This window comes from Drosophila virilis, unplaced genomic scaffold (assembly GCF_030788295.1).
Source record: "Drosophila virilis strain 15010-1051.87 unplaced genomic scaffold, Dvir_AGI_RSII-ME tig00001590, whole genome shotgun sequence".
Classification (NCBI taxonomy): domain Eukaryota; kingdom Metazoa; phylum Arthropoda; class Insecta; order Diptera; family Drosophilidae; genus Drosophila; species Drosophila virilis.
In genome coordinates, this window is record NW_027212847.1 from 400,422 (window position 1) to 422,769 (window position 22,348).

The 22,348-nt window shown below is 38.2% G+C and overlaps 1 protein-coding gene across 5 annotated transcripts in view; it reads right to left on the reverse strand.

The window, feature by feature from the left end:
* Window positions 1–832: 832 nt before the first annotated feature.
* Window positions 833–22,348, reverse strand: part of LOC6636634 (mitochondrial basic amino acids transporter) — a 32,418-nt gene continuing 10,902 nt past the window's right edge. For 4 of the 5 annotated variants that reach the window (XM_070210930.1, XM_070210928.1, XM_032433290.2 and 1 more), the window contains 3 exons: window positions 8,848–8,958; window positions 1,526–1,987; window positions 833–1,452 (listed from right to left, as the gene is read on the reverse strand). In XM_070210930.1, the coding sequence (XP_070067031.1) occupies window positions 857–1,452; window positions 1,526–1,987; window positions 8,848–8,881 (1,092 nt within the window). In that variant the 5' untranslated portion in view covers window positions 8,882–8,958 and the 3' untranslated portion in view covers window positions 833–856. The remainder of the gene's footprint in view (window positions 1,453–1,525; window positions 1,988–8,847; window positions 8,959–22,348) is intronic. The other variant, XM_032433292.2, reaches the window with a different exon arrangement.

Sequence of the window (22,348 nt, forward strand, 5' to 3'; positions counted from 1 at the left end):
TATAAGTATTTTTTGTAGTAACGTTACAACACATTCAAAAAAATTTGAGAAATTTCGGCGAGACAACATTGGCTAGCTCAGACAAAAACAGAAGACAAGCCATACAAAACGTAGTAAAACATGCAAGGTATTACAATTGTACGCCAGGACAAGAAATATTTGGAAAGGTTAACAAAACATTACGTTCAAAATTATCATCTAAATTAAAAAGGAAATAGTAAGCAAGACCAGCAGTAAGACAAACTAGGTTCCGGTAGGCGAAAAAGGTAGTATGAGCAATCTCTACTCAGGAGATGCCGGCTAGGGGATACCGTCGACCCTCTTACCAACACCAAAGCAGCGAGCGATTCCAGCTCATAAATAAGAAATGAATGAAAATGAAAAATGAATGAATGGGCTCGAACCTGTAACGGACTGCACCATTTACTACCATCTATACTCGTCAGCCATAATACAAATTCAAATTTATCGAAAATAAATAAATGAAGTGGTAGGACATAAAAATATACAATTTTTATGCACAAATATTCAGCTCTTAAAGGTTCTGAGATAGACGCGTTCCTACATACGGACGAACATGCGGAGACAGTCGGACGGACAGCCAAGCGGACATGGCTAGATCGACTCAAGTATTGATACTGTTCAAGAATATATATACTTTATGGGGCAAATACGCTGTTTTCTACTTGTAACATACAATTTCTGAAAAACAATAAGCCATTTTCACTTATTTGCAATGGATTCAGGCACTAACCAAAAAATATACATATGTTGATTAGTGGTTCAAAGGTGATTAAATGTGAAACTTAAAATTTCTTTTATTTTCAGATTTTTATTTATTAATAATATATTAAAATTATGATTGATCTGAACTATTTTTTACTTTTAATTGCGCGCTTTGGATGTTACTTTCGTATACTTGGTCGCTTGGATAATAATCTAAAAGTTTTCTATTGACAATTTCATGTGTGGATTCACGAAGCTCTAATTCATTTTCCGAAATTATTTTTCGGACTAGTTCATCATCCGTTCCTAGTTCATTTTGAACAGAGGCTTGACTCCAGTTTTCCAAATTAACAATATTTAGAGATTGTTTCGAATGTCTAATCATATCGATTCCATTTTTTTTACAAAATTCTAATATCCATGCAACCACAAAAAAGCATGCTGCATTCATTGGAAACGCTCGTAATAATGTCGAATTTAGTCCGCGAAAAAAAAACGGTATGCCCTCCTTTTCATAATTTTTTACTGCACAGTCGACGAACCCATTATATAGAGCATGTTTTCCAAGGGCATCTGCTTGCAAATGTGTTTTGACGACATCGATGGGATAGCAGGCTAACCATGAGGACATTCCTGCGCAGCCTCCTGCCATAAGAATATAAGGTACATTGGGTTTATCTTTTAGCTGCATTAAATATTCGTATGAAACGAAGTAGCTGGCAAAACCTTACAAAAAATAAATAAAAAGTTAGTTATTATTCCATAGCTGGGTTGGAAATTATATAAGATTCGCTTTTACCTGGAATATCCCTAAGTATTGTTGCTGTAAGTCCTTTAAATGTGCCTTTGAAACCTTCTGTTCGATGTATGTAAAGCAAACAATCAATAGGTCCTTTAAATTTATGCTGGCTGTCGATCTGTTTCGACAATTGCAGTCGTGTTTTCGCTAACTCCATGGGCGAACATATGAAGCCCTGTGCAACACCAGCAGTGGCTCCAGCCCAAAAGTGCGACATTAAAGAATTTGGGTTATCAGATAATCTCTGTACGTTTCCATAAACTCCGAACACTATTGCGTTTACTAAACCGATTCCCATCATTGGACTACTGATTCCCCGATATAAGCCACGAATATTATCTAACAATAATATTGTTTTTAAACAGTGAATTGTTCCTTTATATTTTGGATTCTTAGGGTCATCAGTTTGCAAATGAACTTTTACTGTATCGAAAGGGTGGCCGACAAGTACTCCTGCAGCACCTAAAATATTTATTATTAATTATATGTGTAGTTAATAAATTTGCAGGCAAAAATCATTGCCTACTGAGAATTAAAGACGTTTCATTAGATGATCTACATCAGATATGGATAAATTAAGAAAATATATTACTTCTTTTTGTGGCACTTTCCATTACAATGTTAAGTCTTAGGTCGAGAATATCTGACATACCAAAGACAATATAAGCACTAAGATGAGCAACGCCCATACATTTGAATGCGACGCAAAATTTCTAGCCTGGCCTTTCACACGACATGCCAGCAGAGTGTTTGTTAGTTGTCCAAAAACCAGACAAACCAATGCCGAAGTCACAACTTGCTGATGCTGACTCGAGCAACGAAGTTACTCGCCAGCCTGTCTTCAGCAAAACTGGTAGCTTGCGTCGCTTTTTTTTCGAACTACATTGAGCGAAAAGTTTAAAACTTTGCTTTATCCATGAAATGGATGCTTTATTTCAATGATATATTACACTAGATACTAACTATAAATTTGACAGTAAAATTAAAGAATTAAATAATTATTATACAAGGCGGTTCTTGTGCAATAATTATGTTAAGAAAATAGCACACATAGATTGATTTCACTTTTGTTTTTGGACAGTGTACGTTATAGAAGTTCTTGTCTCAGCCAATGTCGTACAAGCACCTGTTTGTATGTGTAAATTATGCATGTATAAATACATAAATATATGTATATGTGTGTTATTCACTGCTTCGGTTGAACATGAACATGTTACAAAACGAATACGCAGGTATATGCCAGATCTAAAAGACAGAACTAATTAAATTAAAGCATTTCAAGCCGACTCGAAGGTAATATTAAGTTATGACCCCATTATAAGTATAATATAATTCGCCGTGTTCCCTAGGTACCGATATAGCATCGGTAGCTAATTCGAGCGGCGACCTTGTACTGTTAAATTCCAATCAAAAATAATTTGATCAAAAAAAAATTAATAAAATGTAACTCTAAAATATTTTGTATTACTTAAAAATAATAATTTTACCGATAATTTCAATTTAAAAAATTACATAAATATTTGCATCGACTTAAAAATACATATTTTACATGGAGCCAACCTCAGTACAAAATATGCATTCATATGTCAACAGAAGTTTGGGATAGGTCATGATCAGCGCTAGAAAACTAAGAAAATCTTTTTTTTTCTCAGCCAGAGACTTCCAGTGAAGTGAATAAAAACACATTCAAATATGCTGTTATGTATGTATATTTACACGCATACAAACGTAATTGCTTGCACAACCGAAGCTAAGAGTACATTCTATTTTTAGCTGTTATCTCGGCTGTGAGAGCGCAATCATACAGATTTCGTTTTCGTTCTCAATTTTCAAAAAATCAAGCTACATAGTAGCATTTAGTTGTATGGTGTTATTCATCTTAGCGTTAATATTGTCTTTGGAGATACCTTGAATGCTGTGCCAATTTGTCGTTAACTGGTTGAATAAAGTTCAGGGCACTATCGAGTAGAGCACTATACTTTTTTATACCCTGAACCCATTAAAAATGGGTAAAACGGGTATATTGTATTTGTGCAAAGTATAAATGTATGTAACAGGCAGAAGGAAGCATCTTCGATCCCATAAAGCAAATATATTCTTGATCAGCACCAATAGCCGAGTCGATCTAGGAAGGTCCTTCAGTCTGTCTGTCTGTCTGCCTTTCCGCCTGTCCGTATGTATGAACGCAAGGAATTCAGATAATTGAATTGATGATGTAGGTGAAATGAAAAATGTAGGGCCTCCTAGTGCCTGCGCAGATCGACTTTGTTTCCGAAAGTTGATAACTTACCCCGTTTCCAAGCAATCGATAAAAATCGATATCGACACCCTGTTTTTTGAGCAAATTGGGTAAATAATAATTGCTAGAGCCACCAATCTTGATATGTTTAATCTAGAATTGTACACATATATCCAGTATCTTTTATTTTATACCTATCGCCACCTCCCCGCTTCCACCGCAAAACTATAAATAAAGTTATTAACCAAACTTATATTGCCAACCAATTTAAGCCACAATATAAATGCAATCGAACTTTTGAGAATACACAAATATTCTATAGTACAATAAGATATACTGAAGAAAATTTTATTTAGATCGATTAAGAAGAACCCAAAAGTTACTGCGCAATTGGATGGAACAGCGCAAATTTCAAGAATTTCTGTATGCAAATACACAAACACATGTGCAGGCTAGTCTGCTTCGAATTCTATCAACGGCATTGCAATTGCGATTGTTTTCTGGTTGTTCTAGTCGGGAGCTCCCGACTAGGGAAACCCTGAACCCTCTTATTCCAACACCAAATGCATCTCGAGCTACGCGCTCGTTTGTAGTAATAAAAATAAATTAAAACAGTATGAGATTCTAGTCGGGATTCTCCGACTATGGGAACTCACTAATTCCAAACAAAAAGTTCAGCTCGCGGTACGCGCCTATTTGTAGTAAATAAAGATAAATTTAAAAAAATGTTCCCTTGGCGGCGTTCGAACTCGCAACTAATCGTACTACTTGCCACAGCAGCCAATAAAAAATAAAAATAGTTTCCTCGGCAGAGATCGAACTCGCGACAGACCACACCACATGCCACCGCCTCTTCTTAACATCCAAATCAATAATTAAGTCGTAGTGAAAAAAACCAATTTAAATAGTAGCACAGAAGTCAATACAATCATAATTAAAATGTTTGCTCAATCGGAGGCGTTTTTTGATCTCTTAAGAATCTCAAGTGTATGAGTGCTTATGGCATTAAAATAGAAGAGAGGTAGCATGATCTTAACATAATCTTCTATTGACATTGCTATTGATAACCTACTAACATATATGAGGTATTTGACCGAACATCCCGGCCGCCTTGAAAGAATGATCTTTCAAGTGACAGGTAGAACAGCCAGCTTTTGAACTGGCAGGCAACAGAATCCGGTTATTCTTGCCAGTCACAACAGACTCAACACGCCCTAATTTCCAGTGAAATTTCGGTGTGTCGTCCACATGTATGATTACCATAGAGGAAACCGTGAGATTTGGGGACGCCGAAGTCCACTTTGTCTTAGATCAAAGCTCGTTTACATACTCCGCAGATCAATTAGATAGAATTGCTGTTAACAGATGTGATCTGCTTGTAACTATCCAAGTTGGAGATGTTGGAGATAATCTCACGCTCGTATCCTGCAGTGAGAGCGCTAGTCATTGGGATCAGATTATAGCGGTGACAGCGGGCGAGATTAGTACTGCCACTATCTCAACTTGCTGTGTTCAGCTCCTCAAAGGTAAACTGGGTATGAGCGAGGCTACGCAGCAGCAGTCTCTTTGCGCTCTTGACAGCAGTCTCCCAAAGTATGAAGCCCTAGGTGGAATGTAATGAAAGATTATTTCTTGAGAGGAACAATATGATAGGATAGCATCTGGAGTGCAAGCGTTGAACATGAACTTCTTCAACTCGAGTAGCTTGTTGGATGCGTTGTCACAATAGATATGTGATACTGGTCCACGATGGACAACCATGCGTTTCAATGATTCCAAAAACTTAACATTGAAAGGTTCACACCTTTCAATTTCAATGTAAACAGGGACATGCAGACAAATTGGCGACATTGGATTTTATGGGACCCTTGCCACTTATTCGAAGACAGGTATTTACTGGAGCGTAGGTGTCGACTCCACCGTGGCGAAATGGCTTAGGTGGCAATCCCTGACTTGAAGTAGAACTGAATGATATTTGACACAGTGCAAGAATGAACAATGATGCGCGCTAAGGCTCTTGCGTGTACGACACAGAATTAAAGCCTTAGCAGTCCAACTAATGCCTTTGGTCCTGCATAGGAATTGGAACCTGGACATTGCCATACGAGTCCGTGGAACGCACATACACGCAACAGCCGTGAGCACGTATTGATGCGATGTATTGATGATGTGAGCTCAGCTTGCAAGCAAAAACGGGGTACTGAAATCGACGACTATTCTTCGAGAGACGTTACGAAATTTCTCTTTGCTTGTGGAAGTGATTGCGTTTTCATCGAAGTTTAAATCCTTTACCGATTCATCGTCTATGTCGGCGGGATAATTGGAGTGGCACTTAACCACTGGGAAGTGTCCTCGGCGAATAATAATTCTGATGCTCTGCAAGATATATTTTGAAAATTCGGATCTACTGGGCTGACTAAAACTTGTTCGTAGATTTTCATTCAATGAATGCATGAGGCGTCAAACACGACAAGTTACTTCGTTGAATAAAACATATCTGAAGGACTGGAAAATTGTCTTCGAGCTTAATCTATCCAACAGCCAGGCATTCGAAAAGTGCATCTCTACTAAGAAGAAGATCAATCCGACCGTACCTGTGAAATGTTTTGTCTGCAAGTGGCGTATTCGCGGGCAACCTCCAACGGTAGTTGTACAGTTGTTAATTTTAGTCGAGGGCTCCCCTATGCTGCGAATATCGAACTGATGCTTATCACTGCGTAGATGCAGCTGTTAGGCAAATATCAATTTGCCTCTATCAATTGCCCTATGTAGACGATGCTGATGTAGGCGGCCAAAATGCAGTAGCGTGTGATGGCAATGCTGGCAGCTTCGACAACGATAGTTAGAAGGACACTGAGCCATCCAATGTCCTGATTGAAAGCAATTAATGCAAAGTCCAGCACTTTACGACTCCGTCTTGAAACTGATAACATTGTAAAATTTTATGGTCGGAGCTAGAGCAAAGAATGCATGTTGGATCAGTAATAGCAAATGATAATCCCTTGCTGGACTTGTACACGTGCTTTTGTTTCGAAGAATCAGCCATTCGATTTGATGCGATGCCGCTTGATTGCAGAAACTGACCATGACGTTCCATAATAATTGTGCAGTAAGCCCAATTTAGCAATGTTCGTAATAGGGAGCTGCATGAATTAGAAAAAAAAACAACGTTCAAATGAACAATGCCAAAAACGAGTTGAGTGAAATTGAATGCAAAGCCGAATATGCTTGAGTGAGTGCCTGCGGTCACGTAGAACTCGGACGCCCAACATTGAAACGAAAGAAAACGAATTGAATGAGTGGGAGTGCGTTGGAATAAAAGGTTTCGTTTCGAATGCATTCGAATGATCAACCGCCTTTTTAATTGTCGTTGTCTTGTCGCGCATAAAGATAAGGACGAAAATGAAAAAGAAGAAAGGGGAAAAAAAACAACTATATGCGCATGCAAAATACATACAGTCTCGTCACCGTTTTTTCCTTTGCCCATTTCTTTTGACTGCTTGCGTCTGTTGTATCGAACAAATTGAAAGCACGCATTCAAGTAATTCGAGTTTCTTCGGCTGTGCCAAATTTTTAATTCCACTTTACTCTTTATTTATGAGGTATGAGGCACAACACGTAATTGGTACTCAATTGGTACTCATTCGATTCATTGTTAACCTCGCACTCACTCAATTCAATTTAATTTGAGTCCATACAATTCAACATATGTTGTGATCCAGCTCTCTAGTACGTAAGTCAAGAAATTCGTTCCACTTGTCACGATTCTGCTGGTCACATTTTCCGATGACGATGAATATCAACTTAGCTTGGGAAATATCTGATCTGGTACCCAATGACGATAATGATGAATACAGGGCTGACGCATTGTCCAGCAGACTGCGGAGTTGATTACCGTCCGGTTTGTTGACTGGCTGTAAATTGAAGAGCAATGCTATTATGACTAAAAATGTAATTGTAGGATTGTCATAAAGTTCACTTAAACGAGCAAGAGCCTTCGGGTAATTTTCCTGGGTAAGGCCTTTAAAAAAATTCAGCAGATGATTAAACTTTTCAATGTTCGAAAGAGAGTACTCAAGACCGATAATCTGATTTTTGAACTCTGCTCGTTTCCCATTCAACACAGGCAGCGCTGGAACTGGAAAAATTCATAGAACTTGCGAGTGCATTTAAATTGTGGCTTAAATTGGTTGGCAATATAGGTTTGGTTAACAACTTGATTTTTGGATCTGCAGTGGTAGCGAGGAGTTGGCCATAGGTATGATATGGAATATACTGGATATATGCATTCTAGAAGCAACATCTCAAGGATGGTGACATTAGTTTTTCTTATTTACCCAATTTTCAAAAAAAAGCAGGATGTCGTTATCAATTGTTATCGATTGCTTGGATAGGGAGTAAGTTATCAAACATCGGAAACAAACTCGATCTCCGTAGGCACTAGGAGGACCTACAGCTTTATGGGGTCGGAGATGCTTCCTTTTGCCTGTTACATACATTTATACTTTGCACAAATACAAAAACCCTTTTTACCCATTTTTAAATTATTTAAGAAATTTGCGCCCAAGCAACGTTACTTACGCCGATGGTGATAACACTACTTTGCTTTTTACCTTATTCCTACTTTCACTATAATTATTTCCACTAAAAGAAGCAAAAAATAAATTCGATTTAGCGCTGGGGCTCATAAATAAATGATCCCCACAGGGAACATTAAGCCTAGCCAACTGGTTGGTATGTGATAACATTCAATCAAATTGGAGAATAGGCGTAAGGTTATGAACAAGACTTTGTAAATCAAGATAGACGAGGTTTTCGATTGAAATTGTTATCTCACTTAGTCAGCTGTTGCAACTACTAAAAAGTCAATAAAAAAAGTCTGGTACTAACTTTCAAACCAATTACACATAAAAAAATTGTTCCGGAAAAAAAATGTACAAAAATAAACCTTGGCCGACTTACCACTCTTTGGGCTTGACACTTTTTAATAGTTGTAAAATGGAAGCACTTTGTCGAGAAAAAAATGACTGCACTACTGCACATATTATAAATATTAAGTTAATGTAAAAAAAATATATATTACCTCCAAAGAGACCAGCAATAAAATCCACAATCATTTTTGTTTGTCAGTAGCCACAGGTTTTTGCAATTTTTTCCTTTACTGTGGGAGGTCGTATGACAATTAGGTCTGTAACTAATTTTTAAAAAATGTTATTGATTTAATAATCACACTAGTAAGAAACTATGCTCTAGTCGGAAGTGCCCGACTAGGAGATATACTAAAATAAGATTGACGTCACTAGCATGTTATGTTTGCTAGCTATGGACAACGATCGATGAATTAAGAACAACTTTTAATGCGCAGAGAATAAGATAAGCTACGTTTCTGGCTGGTTATAGGGTCAGAGATGACTCCTTCAATAGAAAATGGGCTCGAGGTAAACAGTAGTAGTATTGATTAGTTAATAAATCTGGCTTTAAATTAAGGGAATTCTATATATATTTTGAAGCAAATTAAAATTTTGAAATTCGTTGTTCTATCTTTGTGACATCAAGAATAAAATACCCTTGTAAAATAATGACACTCCTTTGGAGATATGCGAGGAATAAGAAAGGTTGTACTAGCTTTGTTCATTGGAAATATCTTTTTCTTTCTAAAAGCTATGTGATATGAAAGTCTGATCTAATTGCTCCATATAAAGAGATCATAGAGAAGCTAATAAATGCCGATTTGATCAAGCTAATCACCGAACGATTATTCCTTAATCCGATACTACTGCATACTGCATATAAAAACGCATAATTTTGGTTAACATATCGTGATATATAAGCAGCTGTATGATATGTGGGTTACACCCGGCAGATCTGACATATGTTCACCGAAAGTCCTATAATTAAAAGAATAATTTACATAGAAACAAATAGACTGACTCATCTGTTGTTACTGATCAAGGATAGGTAAAAAATAAATTCTTTGATGCGTGAGACAATTGACCAGTGACCAAATTGTAACATAAACTCTACAAGGGCATAAAACTGTGCCACGGCTTTGTAAAACCCACGACCATAAGGTAATGACACAGAAAAGAGAGACAAACAAACGTTCCTTATCTTCTATCATACAGAGCTCACAACATTAAAAGTTAATTTTAAAGAAAACGACAACTGAACAATGCCTTCTGCAGATGCAAGAATATACAAATTCGGATGGACATGGTCATATAAAGAATATATAGCTTCATTCTGACTGGCACAAAAACATTCCGGGTATTCATACAATTTCTTCAGTGCCATATGAATTTACGAACGTCTATAATCATTTTTTGCCCTTGTAGAGGAAATTAAAATGTTATGAAATATGTAACGCATAGATGGAGACATTTGGACTCCATAAAGTATATCCATATAAGTTAACAGAGGCCAACGACACTAGCTCCAGATGCTGATATAGCACTGGGCCGGATGTTTTTACGAGTTAACAGGGGTCAGCAAAATGCAATTCTAGCGGCCGTTGTGACAAGCACACAATAGCTTAGGTAATTTTGATCAATCTTTTGTAAATTTAGTTTTAATTCGGATTTCACTGAGGCACATCGGCCCATCGATTTCACGCATAAATTAATTCACTCACTACGGCGTATCGGCCTAGTGTTTTATAATCCATAACTAATTAATTAATTTTGCGTTTCTTAAATAATCAAAATAAAGTCTTATAACGAAAATCCGCGAGGACTTCTTATTCAAATATTAATTGGCGCCCAACATTTTCGGACTATATTGTGCTATTATTTTGTGTGCTGTGCAGTGTAAAGAACTAGTTTACCAGTACAAGACACTTCGCTGGAGCTCTTCGGGCAGCGACTTGTCACCAAACCAGCGCGCAAGCGTGCTTGGGCAGTGAAGTAAACCAACACCCATAGACTTCAGCGAGGGATCATAGAGAAGCATTCGCGACTGCAGCGTGGGAAGCAGTAGGTTTATACGTATATCACTCAACCCTTCTAGGACCAAATAAAATGAAATTAAATTTTTCAATATGCGTGATTTATTTAAAATAAAGTCCAAAAATACATAAGAGAGAAATATTAAAATTGCAGCAATTGTGTTCCCAACTTACTTTGAGTAACACAATTTTGCATCCATCAGCAATTTTCAATAAGCTCCCCTCTCTCAGCATTCATTTAATTTACTGTTGTTGATTTACCCTTAAAATTGTGTTATTATTGTTGACGATCCCTGAACAGCTCGTTTCTCAGGTACAGAGACCGCTCTGCAAGGGGATATGAGTCAGACGACTCCATAACCTTAGATAGGGAAGCCGTCCCGCAAAAAATCGCTGACAACAGGTGTAAAATAAGAATGGAGCCTGAGCAGCTTATGCCGCAGTGGTCTCCGTCTTAAAAGCACAGAATGCAGCATTGAAGCAAAGAGATGCAGAACTGAGGGCTTCCTTAAACGCTCAGATACAAGAATTGGCAGGCAGAATACCTGCCAGTAGTATAGAAACGCCGCCGGTCCAGGCATTTGAATCGGTGGAAATCAGAAACGACGTCCAATGTAATGAAACATTAGACGCCGTTAAATGCTTACCAGCATTTACAGGGGTGCCAGAGACGTACGCCTCTTGGAGACAAGCTGCGATAGCGACATATAAAATTTACAAGCCATACGACAGTAGCTCACGCCACTACCAGGTGGCACAGTAATACATTTTTGATGCCTTAATAAGCCGTTTCGATTTCACATACAGGGATAAAAGACGCATTCACGTCATAGAGCAAAAGATGAACACCCTAAGATAGGCCTTATTAACGATTTTACAATACTATGACGAGGTAGAGAAAAAGCTTACTCTTCTCACCAATAAGGTCAACATATCCTAGGAACCAAGCATGGCACAAGGGCTCTGAGTTCAGAGATGATGCGTTGCGTGTTTTAGTCTCAAGCGTAGCCTGACGGATGTCCTGTTCGCGGCAAAGCCTAAGGACTTACCGTCGGCCCTAGCTCTAGCGCAAGAGGTTACAAAAGCCTACAAACGAACGGCCACGTCTGGGCGTTTAAGCAGACAGAGGAGGCAGGGAGTCAATCACACAGCTCATGAGCCTGATCAAGATTCAAGTTCGTATGCTAGCTCTGCAGCAGCAGCAGAACAGCAAATTGCCGACGACGAAGGTAGCGGGTATGACTCAGACACTTAGTTTTTTCGGGGAAGCTCCCTGCTTCCCTACATCAGTAGAAGAGTTGCAAGGATCCAGATGAGATTTCTCATCGACACGGGCGCTTCCAAGAATTGTATCAGGCCACATAAAAATTTACCCATTCTCTACCCATTCTATACACGGCACCACGAAGATCACTCATAAGTGCCTTATATCTCTGTTCGGCAAAACTGCCAAATTTTCTTACTCCCAAACCTGTCCACATTTGATGGAATTGTGGGCCTCGAAACAAGCAGGAGTTTCCCTTTGTTTTTCTTCTGGCCAACTCAAATGTGGCGCAGAAACTGAACAAATCGGATTCCACAGGTGCGCGGATGTTAACTATTCCCTATAACACATCAGTGGTGGCCACTATCAGGACCACTGATGAACATCCAGTTTATGTCCGACTGTACCCTTATCCCATGGGAGCAGCGGAATTCGTTAATAAAAAGATTCAAAGCCTTCTGAAGAACGGTATCATCAAAAAATCTGTTTCCCCCTACAACAACCCCATTTGGTTGGTGGGCAAGAAGGGGACAGACGAGTTTGGTAACAAAACATCGCAGACAGATACCCTATGCCTAACATTCCAATGATTTTGGGGAACCTTGGCAAAGCTTAATACTTTTCGACATTGGACCTAAAATCCGGCTATCACCAGATCACGCTAGCAGAGCGTGACCGTGGAAAAACAGCCTTTGCAGTTAACGGTGGGAAGTACGAATTTTGTCGACCTCGCTTTGGGTTGAAGAATGCGGCCAGCATCTTCCAAAGAACTGTTGTCGATGTATTGCGTGATCAGATTGGCAAATCTGGCTATGTCTATGTTGACGATGTCATTGTCTTCTCAAAAGACGAAAATTCTCATGTCCAACATGTAAAGTGGGTCTTAAAGAGCCTGTACGAGGGAAATATGAGAATCTTCAAGGAAAAATCGCATTTTTTTAAAGAAAAGCGTAGGTTTTCTTGGTTTCGTGGTAACCAGTAATGGCGCTACAACGGACCCTGAAAAAGTCAAAGCGATTCAGGAGTTCATAGTACCAAAGAATATATTCGAGATCAGATCATATTTAGGAGTAGCCAGTTACTATATGCGTTTCATCAAAGACTTTGCCTCAATAGCAAAACCCATTTCTAAGCTTCTAAAGGGCGAGAATAGGTTTGTAAGTAAACATAGATCGCGAAATATCCTGGTAGAATTCTCTGAGCTTCAGCGTCACGCATTCCAAAAGCTACGCAACATTTTGTCATCAGGAAACGTCATGCTCAGATACCCTGATTTTAAGAAGCCGTTTGATCTAACGACAGACGCTTCAGCTAGCGGCATAGGGGCAGTGATTTCTCAAGAGGGTCGCCCCATCGCAATGATTTCCAGAACATTCAAATCCCCGGAGGTGAACTACGCCCCCAACGAGCGGGACACTTTGGCTATAGGTTGGGCCCTTAGCAAGCTACGTCACTACCTATATGGGGTAAAAGACATTAATAATTTCGCGGACTACCAACCATTCACGTTTGCCGTTTCTGATGCAAACCCGAACGCCAAAATCAAAAGATAGAAGGAAGAAACGAATGCGTGAATATTTTATAAGCCAGGCAAGGAGAATGCGCTATCGCGACAACAGCTCAACGCTGAGTACTGATTTCGGCCACAGTTCACAGCGAGCTGTCCTCGACCTATACAATTGAGTCACCCAAAAAGCCACTTAATTGTTTCCAAAATCAAATTGTCATTGAAGAGGCACGCGTCCCCACCAAACAAAACTTCATCCTTTTCGGGGACAAGAGGCATCATGAAGTATGTTCACTGATCGCACAGCCCTTCTAGATGAACTCCTTGACTTGATTAATCCAAATGCACTTAATGCCCTTTATTGCAACCAGCACACACTAGCACAGGTGCAGGAGGGCTTCGTTCGCATGTTTCCAGGCACAAAATTCTGGCACTGCAAAAACCGATTGGCAGATGTCTTGAACATTGATGAGAGGAGAGAAATTCTCGTTGCCGAACATAAAAGAGCACACAGAGCAGCTCAAGAAAATGTTGAGCAACTGTTATCAGAATACTATTTCCCTAAAATGGCGAAGTTGGCTAAGGAAATTGCGGAAAGTTGTAGAATCTGCTCAGCAGCTAAATGCGATGGGCACCCGAAAAGACAAGAGCTGGGAGGAGCTCCGATTCCTGGGGCATTACTACACATTGATATTTCTTCAACGGCAAAACATTTTTTTTACCCTGAACCCATTAAAAATGGGTATAAGGGTATATTGTATTTGTGCGAAATCCAAATGTATGTAACAGGCAGAACGAAGCATCTCCGACCCCATAAAGTATATATATTCTTGATCAGCATCAATAGCTGAGTCGATCTAGCCATGTCCGTCTGTCTGTCCGTCCGTCCGTCCATCCGTCCGTATGTATGAACGCAAGGATCTCAGAACATATAAGAGTTAGAGACTTGAAATTTTAGATGTATGTGCTCCTAGTTCCCGCGAAAATCGAGTTTATCCGATAATCGATAACTTAATTCGTTTACAAGCAATCGATAAAAATCGATATCGATATCCTGTTATTTTTTTTGGCAATTTTGGTAAATAATAAGAGCTAGAGTCACCAAACTTGACATATAGCTTCTAAAATAGAATATATATATGCATCTGATGTTGGAAGAAGAGGGTTTAGGGTATCCCCTAGTCGGGAGCTCCCAACTAGAAACTCTTACTTGTTTTGACCTGTGTTTGACCAATTCATTCGCGCATTATCGGGGACTTTAACGAGCCAGAACAATTTATTGCGACAACGAGCCTTTGATAAATTGTCAAACGATAAAGCAACTACGGAGTCCATATTGTTAATACGCCGCCGCTGCATAGCACCTCCAACTCTAGCCGAGCTTGCACGTTGCCTCAAGCTGGAGAGATCACTCAGATTTGAAATCTGTTTGGATCGATGAACCCACAGGTACTTCAATAGCTGACCTTATGTTGCCATTCCGGCCAGCTGTGCCCCTTTTCACAGCTAATTTTGTCAGTGACGCTATTAGAGCCTACATCTAAGCAGAAGGTTGTAAGTAGGAAAAAAGTGTTCTTAAGTAAAATTGAGAAGTAAGAGTTTCTAGTTGGGAGCTCCCGACTAGGGGATACCCTGAACCCTCTTCCTTCAACATCAAATGCATATAGATATTTTATTTTAGAAGCTATATATGAAGTATGGTGACTCTAGCTCTTATTATTTACCAAAATTAACAAAAAAAAAAACAGGATATCGATATCGATTGCTTGGAAACGGAGTAAGTTATCGATTATCGGATATAAACTCGATCTGCGCGGGAACTAGGAGCACCTACATCTAAAATTTCAAATCTCTAGCTCTTATAGGGACTGAGATCCTTGCGTTCATACATACGGAAGGACGGGCGGACGGACGGACAGACAGACGGAAATGGCTAGATCGACTCGTCTATTGATGCTGATCAAGAATCTATATACTTTATGGGGTCGGCGATGCTTCCTTCTGCCTGTTACATACATTTGGATTTCGCATAAATACAATGAACCCTTATACCCATTTTTAATGGGTTCAGGGTATAAAAATAATCTTAATTTTCTATATTAATAAAGAAAATACAATAAATTGGAAAAAAGAAAGAAAGAAGATTGTTAATAAAGTAAAGAAATGTTAGTTAGATAAAGAGTGTTAAGTAGATAGGACAAAGAGAAAAGTAACGGGAAATCAGCAACCCGGTGACGGAAAATTTTTTCAGCCTGTCCAGCAAGCTATCCCCCTGGCTCATAGCTGGGAATGGTCAGCGACTTCCTGAGGGTATCCTGAAAGCAACGATTTTATCAGGGGTAGAGAAAGTAGAGAAAACATGATGCAAATTATTTCTGGTCTAGCCGGAACAGAGAATTGAAGACGCCCTAGCAGAAAAGGAGAACATATGTCGCCAATAATCAACTTATGTAGAAGGACAACACCGAGAATTGTCCTACGCTTGGTTAACGACGGAAAGTTGAGAAGAAGAAGCCTGCTGGAGTAGGATGGCAACCGAAGATTAGAACAGAACAGAGCAGTATTCAAGGATAGGACGAACAAGATGTACAGAAGTTTTCTCATAAAATGATCGTTAAACTCTTTAGACCATCGTTTTATGAATCCAAGTACACCTTTTGCGTCATTAACGATGTTATCTATATGAAGATTGAAACAGAGTTTAGAATCAAAAATAACGCCTAGATTCTTAACTGTTAATATGCGTTGCAAAGGGATATTGTCGATTGTATAACTGACAAGATAAGGTGTAGTATGATTAAATGTCATAAACATACTCTTTTGAAAAATTTAAATGCAATTGATCGTCGAAACACAAAAATTGCATAGCGTTCAAATCGTCTTGTAGACGAGAATGATGTAAGGGATTAGTGTTTGATAGAAAAAATTTGACATCGTCCGCATACATGAGTACACGGGCATGTGATCTGATATAGGGGAGATCATTTATAAAAAGAGTAAAGAGTAAAGGTCCAATATGACTATCTAAAGGAACACCAGAAGTAACGTCAGCCCATTTAGCGGTAGTCAGCCTCAGCATTACTCTTTAGGTCCTACCTTTTAAATAAGAATTAATCCAATGCAAAAGAGACGCAGGGAAACCTATTCGGTCAAGTTTTAAGAGTAAAACATCATGGTGCCCAGAGGCAAACGCTTTACTGAAGTCAGTGTAAATGACATCAGTTTACATTTTCGAAAGGAAAGCATCATTTACCAAGGAAGTAAACTCAAGCATATTGGTCGTAGTTGACCGATTCTTTACGAATCCATGTTGAACAGGGGAAACAACTGATTTGCAGAAATGCTGCAAATTCGAAGTGATTATTTTAAAAAATTTAGAAATAGCGGACAGTTTTGCAATGCCCCTGTAATTTTTTATATCAGACTTCCCACCTTTCTTGATAAAAGGAATGATATAAAATTCTTTCCAAGCAGATGGAAAGACAAAAGTTTCAAGGGATAGATTTAAAAGCTTTAGCAATGGATTCAAAAGGGAAGAACTACACTCCTTGAATAGACAATTAGGAATATTGTCCGGCCCAGGACACAAAGAGGTTTTTGAAGAGTTTATAGCTAATAAGAGGGAGGAGTGTGAAATATTGGGAGGAGGTATAGGTATATATTTTACATTTTTTAGATGTGATAATCTGGGAGTAAACCAGGGTGGTTTTGTAAAAGTAGTCGAAGGAATTGACTTGGGAGTACACACATCTGAGAGGGAGTTTAGAGTGATTTAAAAAGAGATTAATGGCGGTATTCATATCAACCAATCGGTTGCATAAATAAGCTGATTCAGCAAAGAATAATTTTCTTTGCGAAAACAACAGCGGGGCTTATTGGCTGATGAGCATGAAATGAAAGGATTACAGTTTAGCGTTGGAATCTCTAAAGTACGATGATAGACATCCTCAGGAAGAGATAAAGAAGGGGACTTAGACACATTAGAAATAAGGAATAACAAATACAAGGTCAAGTGTTCAATTCATATGATTAGAAATTGAATTGATTTGAAACAACGAAAGATCAAGCATGCAGTCTATAAAATCGTGCTGTGCTGAGGGCACTAGATAATTTTCAGCAGTGAATAATGAAAAAAAGATGTTCGGCATATTCAAATCACCCAACACCATAAATGGGTCATTTTCACGCACATGTGAAGAAACTTTCTTAGTACAAGTAATATATTTCATATAAACTTGAATATCAGAAGAAGGAGGGACATGAGAGCATATTTTATAGATATTCCGTATTGGAAAAGACACCTTAACTGAGACAATCTCAGCATCAGTAGGCGTACTTAAACAGAAAAGTTCTGACTGGAGAGTGGTTTTAACAGCAATTAACACCCCACCACCTCTAGTCGGCCGATCTATTCTATACAAAATAAAGTTATTTGATAAAACCTCAAAATATTTTAAAAAGTTTAAAAAGTCTGGTTCGTGTACAGACTTGGCTAAATATTCCATAGCCAAGTCGAACTTCTTTCTTCTTAATTCTCAATGCTATGAGAATTATCTAATTCGTTGTAAAAGGCAATTTTCGCGAAATCCAAGACAGTTTTATAATTTTGTAAACTTGAAGCGTAAATCGTCAAGTTTGCCATCTTCTTTTTTTCTTCGGATGGATAAAGCTAGCAATGACACTGATTCTGCTAACCTCTTTGCTAATTTTTTCCAATCAGTCTGTCCTAATACCAATTCTTACCCTTATACTATTTCTTCCGCTAGTTCTATACCTCCCCCATTATTAGCTATAAACTCTTTAAAATCTTCTTACTCTCCTGGGCCGGACAATATTCCTAGTTGTCTACTCAAGGAGTGTAGTTCTTCCCTTTTTTATCCATTGCTAAAGCTTTTTAATCTATCCCTTGAAACTTCTGTTTTTCCATCTGTTCGGAAAGAATCTTATATCATTCCTTTTACCAAGAAAGGTGGGAAGTCTGATTTACAAAATTACAGGGGCATTGCAAAACTGTCCGCTCTTCCTAAATTATTTGAAAAAATAATCACTTCGAATTTGCAGCATTTCTGCAAATCAGTTGTTTCCCCTGTTCAACATGGATTCGTAAAGAATCGGTCAACTACGACCAATATGCTTGAGTTTACTTCCTTGGTAAATGATGCTTTCCTTTCGAAAATGTAAACTGATGTCATTTACACTGACTTCAGTAAAGCGTTTGACTCTGTGCACCATGACATTTTACTTTTTAAACCTGACCGAATAGGTTTCCCTCTGTCCCTTTACTTTGGATTAATTCTTATTTAAAAGGTAGGACCCAAAGAGTAATACTGAGGTTGACTACCTCTAAAAGGGTTCACGTTACTTCTGGTGTTCCTCAAGGTAGTCTTGGACCTTTACTCTGTACTCTCTTTATAAATGATCTTCCCTCTGTTATATCACATGCCCGTGTACTCATGTATGCGGACGATGTCAAACTTTTTCTATCATACACTAACCCCCTACATCATTCTCGTCTACAAGAAGATTTGAACGCTATGCAACTTTGGTGTTCGGCTAATCAATTGCACCTAAATTTTTCAAAGTGTATGGTTATGACATTTAATCGTACTACACCTTATCTTGTCAGTTATACACTCGACAATATCCCTTTGCACCGTATACTAACAGTTAAGGATCTAGGCGTTATTTTTGATTCTAAACTCTGTTTCAATCTTCATATAGATACCATTGTTAACAAAACTTCTGTCATCTCTCTGGTTCGCCCTATCCTTGAATACTGCTCTTGCATCTGGTCTCCACAGTATAACAACAGACAGGATCGTATTGAATCTGTTCAGAAGCAATTTCTGCTTTTTGCCTTACGAGATTTAAATTGGGACCCTAATATTCGGTTGCCGTCCTACTCCAGCAGACTGCTTCTTCTCAACCTTCCGTCGTTAACCAACCGTAGGACAATTCTCGGTGTTGTTCTTCTACATAAGTTGATTATTGGCGACATAGATTCTCCTTTTCTGCTAGGGCGTCTTTAATTCTCTGTTCCGGCTAGACCAACCAGAAATTATCGCCCCTTAATACTATCTACGTGCACAACAGACTACGCATTGCAAAATGCTTTTCGCGTGCTATGTAAAAATTATAATAGTTTGCATCACGTTTTCTCTACCGAACTGTCTCTACCCCTAATAAAATCGTTGCTTTCAGGATACCTTCGGGAAGTCGCTGACCATTCCCAGCTATGAGCAGGGGCATAGCTTGCCGGACAGGCTGAAAAATTTTCCCCCACCGGGTCGGTGATTTCCCATTACTTTTCTCTTTGTCCTATCTACTTAACACTCTTTATCTAACTTACATTGCTTTACTTTATTAACAATCTTCTTACTTTCTTTTTTCCTATTTATTGTATTTTCTTTATTAATATAGCAAATTAAGATTATTTTTAATTTTACTTGAGAACACTTTTTTCCTACTTAGAACCTTCTGATTAGATGTAGGCTCTAATAGCGTCACTGACAAAATTAGCTGTGAAAAGGGGCACAGCTGGTCGGACTGGCAAATAAAACACCCCCATCGGTCGGTGATGTTCTTACGTGTTAACAGGGGTCAACAAAATGCAATATAACACCAGCCACAGATGCACGACGGCAGCGCACGAGGCGCAAGCGAAGCATTCTAGCAGCCGTTGTGTAAAGCACACAATAGCTTAGGTAATTTTGATCAATCTTTTGTAAACTTAGTTTTAATTCGGATTTCACTGAGGCACATCGGTCCAGCGACTTCGCGCATAAATTAACTCACGCACCACGGCGTTTCGGCCTAGTAAAGCATAATTAATTAATTAATTTTGTGTTTCTTAAATAATCAAATAATCAAAATAAAGTCTTATAACGAAAATCCGCGAGGACTCCTTGATTAAATATTAATTTATATATATTCTATACCAGCATAAACAGTCGAGTTGATTTAGCAACGGCCGTCTGTATATTTCTACGCGACCAAGTCTCTCACTTTCTTGAAACAGTTCCACACTCTATTGCAGGCAGTAATATGTAGGAACCTGCCGGATCGGACCACTATTGAAAAAACTTCCATAGAAATAATAGTTCCAATAGAAGCTTCTTGCATGGAAAACTTTTTTGTTTAAAATAATAATAATATCATATTCAAACTAGATATTTATTTGTATTCTTGCCCACTTCTTAAGCTGCTTAGGTATGAGCAAAGTTTTATTAATTTCGGACTACTGTATTAAAAATGGAATCGCTTAAAAAATGAGTTCTTGTATTGCAAAATATTTTGTTTTTCAAGATATTTTATTCAAACGCAGCATTTGCAAGCTTTACTTAGCTCCCATACCAGCTAAGCTGTTAGGCAAATAGAAATCTTCGGCGTGACAAAGATATTCTTACTTTCTCCTTATGTAGGAAGTTTCAAACAGGCTCCTAAGCTTACAAGGTTAATTGACACTTTACAGATTGTATAAATACCTCAATCAAACGATTTTTTTTTTTAATTTCAAAGAGTTACAGAAAAATAGGTATATATGCAGCACGATGAAGATTAAATGCCTTATAGATATGAGACATAAAATGCATTTTTCATTTATCACACTTTTCTGTTGACGACGATCATTTCCATAGAAGTTATAATATGGTACTTATATGTTAAGATATAGGTTTACTCTTTAAAAAATAGCGCAACAAAAGACTAACCAATGGTAATGAACTGCAAGACTACTGTTAAATTAATAGATCGACGGACATTGCTTTATCGACTAGGCTGATTATAAACATTACCTGCGATATGTTAACGGTTAGGAGATATTTTCCATACACATAGTTAATTCTGTCTGTCCGTCCGTCTGTCTGTTTATACGAGCGAGTCTTTTAAAGCTTTCATCTCGATCATTATTGCAAAGGTCCGTCCTTATGTTTCAGGCACTTCATATGTCAGATCGATCGGAACGAACTGTCGAAAACAAAGTTTTTGTTTTACGAATTATTTTTGTTTTTTTTCAAGATATCTTGATCAATCTCGGCATTTATAAGTTTCAGTATTCATTCTTCATGAATGGAAATTCTAATTTGTATCAGCTTCGATAAGTATGTATTCTTTTAAATCTAAGAATTATAACTAAGCCCGGAAATCATTGGTTGGACTATGATGCTTACACACGAGCTAAGTCTACAAACTACTATATTATTCTGGACTTTAGGAACGATTAGTAGAAAATGAGTTTTATGGCAAAATATTCTTTTCTTCAAGATGTTTTTAAAAGTCTGCGCAATTACGACCTTCACAATGGTATTAATATTCGGCCGAAGACATACTTTGAACCCATACCTGAACCTATTCAAAATGGGTATAAGGGTATATTGTATTTGTGGAAAATCCAAATGTATGTAACAGGCAGAAGGAAGGATCTCCGACCCCATAAAGTATATATATTCTTGATCAACATCAATAGCTGAGTCGATCTAGCCATGTCCGTCTGTCTGTCCGTCCGTCCGTCCGTATATATGAACGCAAGGATGTCAGAACCTATAAGAGCTAGAGATCCCGCGCATATCGAGTTTGTTTCCGATAACCGATAACTAACTCCGTCCAAGCAATCGATAAAAATCAATATCGATATCCTGTTTTTTGGGCAATTTTGGTAAATAATAAGAGCTAGAGTCACCAAACTTGACATATAGCTTCTAAAATAGAATATATATATGCATTTGATGTTGGAAGAAGAGGGTTCAGGGTATCCCCTAGTCGGGAGCTCCCGACTAGAACCTCATAAGAAGGTTCGATATTAGACAACAAATGTTCATACATTTCACAGATATTTGAAACAAAGGAGCATAAAATTATTACATTATCTAAAA